This window comes from Zophobas morio, unplaced genomic scaffold (assembly GCF_036711695.1).
Source record: "Zophobas morio isolate AGI-343-1 ecotype UQ-CSIRO unplaced genomic scaffold, CSIRO_AGI_Zmor_V1 ptg000002l, whole genome shotgun sequence".
Taxonomy (NCBI): domain Eukaryota; kingdom Metazoa; phylum Arthropoda; class Insecta; order Coleoptera; family Tenebrionidae; genus Zophobas; species Zophobas morio.
Genome location: NW_026972107.1, coordinates 15339810 through 15348407, shown reverse-complemented (window position 1 = coordinate 15348407; position 8598 = coordinate 15339810). Strand labels below are relative to the sequence as shown.

The window sequence follows — 8598 nt, the reverse complement described above, 5'->3', positions numbered from 1 at the left end:
AAAAATTAAATCGCAATTAAATATTTAATTGAGGTTCTGTAAACCGGGTTTAATTGTTTTATATACTATTTTAATTTTAATAAAAAAAGCCGACCGATCGGCTGTTTAGCCGACTAGTCGCCGACTGCAGCCGACGATGAAAAACGGCCGAATAGTCGGCTTATCCGACCGGTCGGCCACTAGTCGGTTCATCCCTAGAAATTAATTATTAATATTTGTAGAATAACTATTTTCAAGGTCACATTAAAGCACCGTTTTCAGCTGAAAACAATGGTTTAATAGAGTCTCTTAAAGCACTGTTTTGTGGTTGGTGTTTCTGACTTCAGTACAGTAACTTCATTTGACATACACCTGTTAAAACTTTTATGACTTAAGCGGCTTAAGCCAAAGCACCCTTATAAGTCAAACTGGCTATTGTAAGCTTTGTGGACCCGAACCGCAAGATTATTACTGTCCATTATTGGCGTAATGTAGCTGTGAACTGAGTTAAGTAATGGAATAGCCAGTTTGACTTATAAGGGTGGTTTGGCTTAAGCCGCTTAAGTCATAAAAGTTTTAACAGGTGTATGTCAAATGGGGTACTTTATATTATTTCTGCTGAGTTACGAAACCCTAAATCCCTAATTGGAGGTGGCTGTAATGTAAACGTTTATCTTAAACCTGCTCAGCTGTTCAAAGCACCCACAAGGTGGGAAGAACGAGAACAGTTTTTGTTTTATTTGATGTCAAACTTGATATTTGTTGGTGAGACAACATGTGACTATAAATTACATGGCTGTCAAAATAACTAAATTTATTTAGATTTTTAAATAAAGACGTTAAATTTTCTCTATTTACTGTTAACTTCACTTCCATTTAATAAGGCCAGTTTCTACTTTCATTTCAATATTAATTTATAATAAATATGGATTTATCATTTCATCATACTCTTTAAATTTTATCAAACGTGCTCCAAAGTTTCGGTCGATTAGTTCTGCTCTGAAAAAAAAAAGAACCGTTGTACACGTAAAAGTAGTAGTAAACAGACTTTTTATCTGCTATTATAGATCTACTTAAACAATTTATTAAACGATCTGTGTATCAAATATTTTAAGATCCAGTAGCTGATTTGTTTTCATTGCAACTGCCGTGCCCCTATTTTATGAAGTGCATACTTCCACTTTATCGACACTCACGATGAGTTCCTTAAATACCACTTTGATGACGGGTTTAGAAATGTGGTGGTCTGATCGATGTGCACCCAGCCACAAATTCCTCAATCTAATAACTATGTAGGAAAATCAAACATAAACCAAACTTATCATAATAAATAATTTTATTTCTATATACAAAATTTTTATGATAATAAGATAAGAAAATTTACAATGTGATGACCCAATTGTTGATGGACTAGACTAAAACGGCAATACCTCTATATCTACCTAAGGAGCTTTGGATTAAATGCTGCATGGTAAATAACAATAAGAAAATCACAATTATGTAATATATACATAATAAAATAAGTCTTCAATAATCACAACTATCCTAATGCACCTACAGGTTATTGATTCGTGTCTTTCTTCTCAGGATGCGTGGCCTTCCTGACCTGATAGAAATCTGGAACAAAAGAAAATTGCGTTACTACACCTCGTCAAAGCAGAACACCGTCAAAGTGCAGCAGCCGTGAATTTTACGGTGTAACACCCGAACAAGAAGAATTTTTTGCCGAACCTTCACGCTTTTATCGAAATAATTACAACAAAAACTTCAAAGAGTTAACAAAATAGCAATTCTGCATCCACCTGGTACAGCCGCCATCAGCCGCCCCCAAACACCGCTTGACACAAGAGCCATATGGTTGAGAGGTACCTACCTTTGGCATATTTTTAGCCGAATATTCGCAGATGCTCTCCTTCGAACATATGATTTAAACAGATGTTCCCTAATTGGATGCAGCAAAACCTATATAAGGCACATCCAGACGCACGTGATATTTTTAAATTGCGATTACGTCAATTAAACGCCGTAATTGGCTAATCGTGTCAATTTTCTCAACACTGAGCTAATTGTGCACTTCTGGATAAGTAATTATTCCACATTCGTAAACATAAACATCCGAATTTCGTCGAATAGCACAAGGTCGCCGAAATAGACGTTAGATTAAAGAAAAATTGCCTCGAGGCCACATATCAAGAACGTACGTCACCCGTTTATTCTTAGCACCTTACTTTTCCCCATTTCACAGGTTAAGCCCGCACCTGATCGACCTCACACTCGCACTTCCCGCCAAAATTTTGGCGCGAAGGATCAGGTAGTTCGATGAATGAATCACCATCGGGTACGCAAAGGTGCACCAGAATTAATGGCTGCATTCTGGGTGCTGGGGCCGAGAAAGGTGCGTCATAAATAACCCGGCCTTTGTCGCTAATGTAGATGCAGTGGCACTTTTGAATCTTTCTATTGGTCCGAGTTAAATTAATTAAGCGCAATTACGTAAATGATCTTCACAGTCAGCTGAACATGTGGGAGATGGAGGATGAATTAGTTTGCAATTTTAGAATACGAGGTCCTCAAAGCATATAATTTTTAATTTCGGCAAGGAACAATCCGTACAAACTAGTTCTAGACGCTAATTGGATCCGTTTGAATAATACGAGTCGAAATTATGCAAGAAAATGAATCAAACTATTGTTGCTGGGCTGGATGATGAGGTAATGGACGTTAAAAATTCGTTATATCAAAATTTGTTTTCATAAAAATCTCGTTAGACTCGTCATCCGCAGTAATTGAATCTACTACACAGAGGACAACAATTTAAGAGGTATCTAATGGATTTTAAATTGTGGTATTATTTGTGAACAGTGAAAGCGGCTAGACTGGAGGGAGACGAAACGATTAGAGTGTCTGCTTGTCACAATAACTCATACTGTTATTGTAAGAAAATGACGGTAATCGACGGAAGAATTATATCCCTGTATCTCCACAATGGATCAATATGGACGACTCCCCCATTCTGAATAGGAAGGATTTACCAACTTCCATTCTTGATGGAAAAATAATCACTTTTTGGAAAATCGTCTTTACCAAGACTTATTATAATTATCAAAGATTGAAATATTTCAACAAACAGTGAGAGTATTCACATTTTATAGAAAAAATCCAACAAAAACTTATAATTTTTGAAAAAAGATGGATAACTTTTTTTTAAAAAAGCACTTTTAAATCATCTGTAAATTTTTTAATCAAGAGTGAGCTAATGAAAATTTTTGGTCGTCATCAATTTAGATGTGGCGAAATAAATGCATAATTAGCTAGTACTTTTGTACACACTATATTTGTCAGTTTACGTTATAATAATATTAAACATTTGACAAAAACTACACTTCCTCTGCGACCTTCTCAGTCATCAATCAAACAAATTTTTTAACGTTTCGCAGGCCAGATTACTATTAAATAATCACTTTGTGCGGAATTATTAATGACACTTGTCTATTTAGAGCTAAGTAATAACTTGACACGCATTATTATCTTTTATTTAATAGTAACTAATAAATATAAAACAAGAAATTAAATATGTACAAGAAAAAAGATTTGACTCAGTCCATCGAGAGAAGCTCGTTTCTTTATTAATTTATTTACGATTAAAATGAAAAGAAATAAAGATACAAACCGAAAACGGGGACGGAAAAAAAATGGCACTTTTAATTTATGGAGTCGGTAGTCTTAAAAAGTGATGGCGAAAATCCGACATTGAGCCACTGTGCTGACGCAATACTTCAATGGCAGGATTGTTAATCACATCAAAAATTCGTCGAGGCGAAGCGCATTCTTTTATTACATGCACTCAGATAGCATTTTCATTCAAATCACAGCAGTAATACTACACAAGTACCCATAAAATTGCTCTTCTCTATTTGTTGTTGTTTAGCACATTCACCTACCAGCAGAATCTGCAGTTGATTACTATATGTGTAATAAATTTAGTCTTGTTATGAAGAAGACCACCATGAGGTGAAGAAATTAACTTATGATTTTGGCAACGTCAATTTACAAACTTCAATTTGTTCCAGTGGTGAAGGAATCTATTGTAGTTTAAATACACCTGAATAAATTTGCCTAATTTCATTCTTAACCTGGTTTTTGTTTTATAATTTCAATATTTAGCAATTTTATTCTATAATTATATTATTTTTAGAATGCACTTAGCTTTTTAGTTCTTTAAAAATATGCACAATAAAAAATAATAACAACAGCAAACGCAGTTTTGTAAAAGTTCATTTAAAATCAATTACCGAAGACATTGTCTTCGAAATAAATCGTTGGAGTCAAATGTTTTTGGCTAATTTTATGAGGTTTTTTTAATGAAATTAATTTCATATATGTTGCCCATAGTACATGTAAAAAACGCAGTCAATTAAAAAATATCTGATAAAAGTATTACTACCATAATCACAATACCCTAACCGTATAGGCAACACGTAATACACTTCTAGACTGATATTCTGAATACAAAATTTTCAAAAGCTGCTTCGACTGCTATTTGCATAAACAACTTCAATGTTAAATTTTAGATAAAAATGACTTGTATCATTACCCTTTTATATGGCATTTTTCGTATTTAGAAAGCTTTTCATTACTTAATTGATGTATTTTTTCTACAGATTCACCATGACAATATTCAGACTGTAACTAAACCAGTTCCCTTGGTTTTTGTACAAAAAAAAAAAACAAAGATGGACCAGAAAAATAATTCCCTAGCATATGTCATAATTTTAAAAGTTCTTAAAATTTTGTATTTTTCAAAAATACATACACAAAACGAAAACTATAGCAGAACCTATAGGTATGAAGATAATTAAAGTGGACGATATGGTCACTAATTTCGACAAAAGGGATTCTAGAATCTGAATATGTAGTTCAAATAATAATCAGTCTGAGAGAATCAAATTCTCATTCGACGAAGAGTACAATGGAAGACTACCGTTTTTACATACATTGGTAATTAATGATAATAATAGGTTGAAACTCGATGTATCAGGTAAGACACTAAAATACGCTTCGCTGAACCACGACTGACCCTCATCAGTGTCCTCACCAGAATTTTGTTTTTACTTCAGTAACAATACTTCAACAGTTAAAAAAAAAGAAAAATTAAAATAGTGGTACTCCCTAGAGTTCAACTTTTGAAACAAAACCTTTGAAGTCTCTACAGTATTAAAATATTTATATTCTGAACGAAATATAAATTTTTGGAATTCAGCACCTCTATATATCTATCTATAAATTAAAAATTGTTCCCACGGATAGTTTAATTTTTCGCTGCTATTTCTTGGTTTTTGCAGCAAAAAAAAATGAAAATTTTCAGAAATGAATTTGCTGAAAAACATGTTTAATGAGTTTTAGAGGAAAGCCCAAACTAATTTAACCTAATTTGTCAGTATTTAAGAACGTCAATAGTCATACAAATAACAAAATTCCAACTCGATGTCTTATCTTTTGCCCATAATTTGTTATAATTTAAAAATATCTTGTAAAAATGTAAAAATTTTTGTGAAACATTCCTAGTCAAATTTATGGAATCGTAAACTAAGAAAATAAGATACCATATATCACAATAATTTAAATCCGTTTCGAGCACTTCAAAGAATTTTCAAACCATACCAACCAGAAATCTAAAAAAAAATACGTGCCACCGGCAAAAGCGCTGATTACGTATTCCCGATTTTTATTTAGTGGGCGACATTTAGCATCAAACAAAAGCCGCACGTCAGTGTTTTAGCAATATCACACTCCACCTAAAAACGAACAGCGGTCGGTCAAAGGATTGTTCAAGCACCCTCTTCACTTCTTCAAGGGTCGAGGGCGTTCCAGATTCGGAGCAGATGGCAAAATCACACGATTTTCAGCAGACCGTAACTATGTGGTAAAGTAGGACGAGATAAATATCAAATAACACTCTTTGAAAAACGCCCGATTCACATCGTTTCGAAAAAATAACCACCATTGTTTTTTAACCGTCGTACATCCAAACATGGAGCAGTTAAGACCAACACGGAAGCCACTACCAAAACGGAAATTCTAATTAGAATCGTTTAGTGACTCACCTGTGATTTTCCTGTCGGTGCTGTAGGGTTGCTGGAACAGTCGCCGTCTTTTTGAGTTGTTGGTCCTTTTGCTTTTACTCGATTCGGTTTTGCGTTTTTTGGGCGTGAGGGCTTGCAGTCTTTCGTTTTCCATGTTTTCGACGTCCTCGATGTTGATGCCGAAGCGATTTTGGATTCTTTCCCAGTCTTCTTTGATTTGCTCTTTGAGGAAGGCTTCGATGTCTTGGGCGTCGGGAACGCCGAAAAGGCATTTTTTGACGGAGTTTACTTGTTGGAGGTTGTTGTTGTTTTCGAGGGATCTTCGGGGTTTGAGTATCCTTAGTTCTTGGTTTTTTGACACGTGGATGATTTCCATGGCTTGACGATGTTTCCGCACGATGTATGGGAACAAAAGCACTACGTTTCACACGGTGTCGAAGAATGAATGCGCAACTTTAGCGTGCAGCGTGCATTCAAGTTCTTTCAGGGTCCCCACTATTCCATGCTGATGGAATTTAGCCAATGAGGCGATGGGTTCTATTTTGTGGCGGGGAAATATTCATGGGAATAGGAGGACTTGTTATATAATATAAAGTATATAAGATTTTTTGGATGTGAGATTGATCTCCCTACTCTATCTGTAGATTAGTTATGTAAGTTATTTATGACTCAAAATTCATAGATAACGTACATTAGAATTGTATTTAATTGTGAATGAGTGTCTGCACACGAAGATAAATGAAAACATTTTATATGAATACGACGTGTGTACGTTTTATTATGCGGTTTCTGCCGCGCATACACTACACGCACCAGAATATATTGGTCAAATTAACAGTTAAACAACAATGATTCAAAGCAAATTGCAACATGTCAATACAGGAATAATCTTGTCGAAGAACACATCATGCCGACAGAAATAAATATTTTAGAACGTACGTGTTAAATGTTAACGTTTTTTATGTAAAGCAGGACATGCAAGACACGTACTAACTTGTAGTTCGAGGATTTGGGACACCCAGAGCTTCAAAAAGCCCTTTGTAAAATTTATTAAAAAATCTACAGGAATTTTGCACTACATATTTTAATTTTTTTAAGCTTTTTAATGTAAAATGTGCATTATTCATATTTTTCATAGGTCTATGAAATAATAATAAGTTGTATACATTATGGCCTATTATGGCATATTACATATTTATTTACGAAAAAAAAAAATTATTGAAAGTTACCCATCTTGTTGACTTGTTTCGTATTTCTGGATTTTAAAATGACTTCATCAAGGTTTCGAATAAATGCAATAATGTTGATATACAGCTGTTTACAATGTTGCTGTGTTTCTCTAGAATTTCAGAAAGGTTAAATGAGCCGTTTCCGCGGCTATAAACTACTTGAGACATCCTGTGTAATTATTTTTTAAGAGCATACGACTACCAAATACGTTTCTGAGATATTCATAAAATCAATCATTTCACACATTGATTTTAAGGCATCTCTGTAAGTAAAATAAAAATTAACCTAAGGTTATTTAGACAGAATTTCTTTCGCTTCGGAAGAACTGTCCAATAAATCTCACTTCTTCGAAAAATTGTAACAGTTTATTTTAGGAAATAATATGTTTTTAGCAGATTGTAAAGTACAGGAGTATGTTATTTTATAATATTTAAATGGTATTTATCATGGAAAATTTGAGGTTACGTCATCAAAGTGTTGATGAGGACGATTAGACAAAATTTGGTTGGCGTTTTACAATATATACGATATTCTGAACATACGTATAAAATTCGGCAACAATCGATGCAGTAGTTTCAAAGATTGTCTAATAAAAATCGACACAGACAAATAACAGACGACAGACAGACGGACGGAAATGAAAGATCTACTTTTTCGTATCTACTCTAGGTATCATGAAACACCGAGAAAAATGCAAATTTCTTAGTCTCTAATGAAGAATCCGTACCTCATAAATCTCAAGTTGTCTCAATGCAGAGTTATTTAATGACGTCATTAACTTTTTGGGGTGGGGGGATTACTATATTAATGTGTACAAGTACCATGACTTCAGTAACGATTTTATTCTCTTGTCAGAATTTTAAGAAAATTAGATGAACCTTTTCTGAAAAAACCATTAAATAAAATGACCCATACATAAAATCTTTAAAATATTTCACATTTTGGCTGTCTGTGCAACAAACAACAGAACCGAGAAAGGTGTATTTTCGCATTCTACTAAATGCATATTACTAAGGCCTTCCAGGGTGTTTATTTCAACAAGGTTTTAAGACGAGATCCGGTTCTGGGGAGTAAAAATAATAGATCTACTTTAAGTGAGTATCTAACCGAAACCTATACAAATTTCTATATAATCTCTAGAGTTGTAAAATTTAATGGTCCGTGTCAGGTGTAGTTTTGGAAATTTCATTCTACGCTATAAAATTTTATTGGCAATAACGAGATGGACAGTAGTACAATAGCAAAGATATTTACAACTTAAGTTGTCGCTTGCCGGTAATCCCCAGACGTTAGAAAGCAGAATAAT

At 34.0% G+C, this 8598-nt stretch overlaps 1 protein-coding gene across 1 annotated transcript; it reads right to left on the bottom strand.

The window, feature by feature from the left end:
• Positions 1 to 1297: 1297 nt before the first annotated feature.
• Positions 1298 to 6531, bottom strand: LOC135146554 (uncharacterized). Its single transcript, XM_064078710.1, has 2 exons — positions 6084 to 6531; positions 1298 to 1596 (listed from the first exon to the last, which is right to left on the bottom strand). The coding sequence occupies exons 1-2, from the start codon at positions 6436 to 6438 to the stop codon at positions 1541 to 1543; spliced, it is 411 nt and encodes a 136-aa protein (XP_063934780.1). The 5' UTR covers positions 6439 to 6531; the 3' UTR covers positions 1298 to 1540.
• Between the last annotated feature and the right edge of the window lie 2067 nt (positions 6532 to 8598).

Excerpts from the sequence above, each read along its gene's own strand:
- LOC135146554 (XM_064078710.1), bottom strand. The coding sequence starts at position 6,438 with ATGGAAATCATCCACGTGTCAAAAAACCAAGAACTAAGGATACTCAAA. Across the intron at positions 1,597-6,083 it reads CACCGACAGGAAAATCACAG|ATTTCTATCAGGTCAGGAAG; the intron begins GTGAGTCACTAA and ends CTTTTGTTCCAG.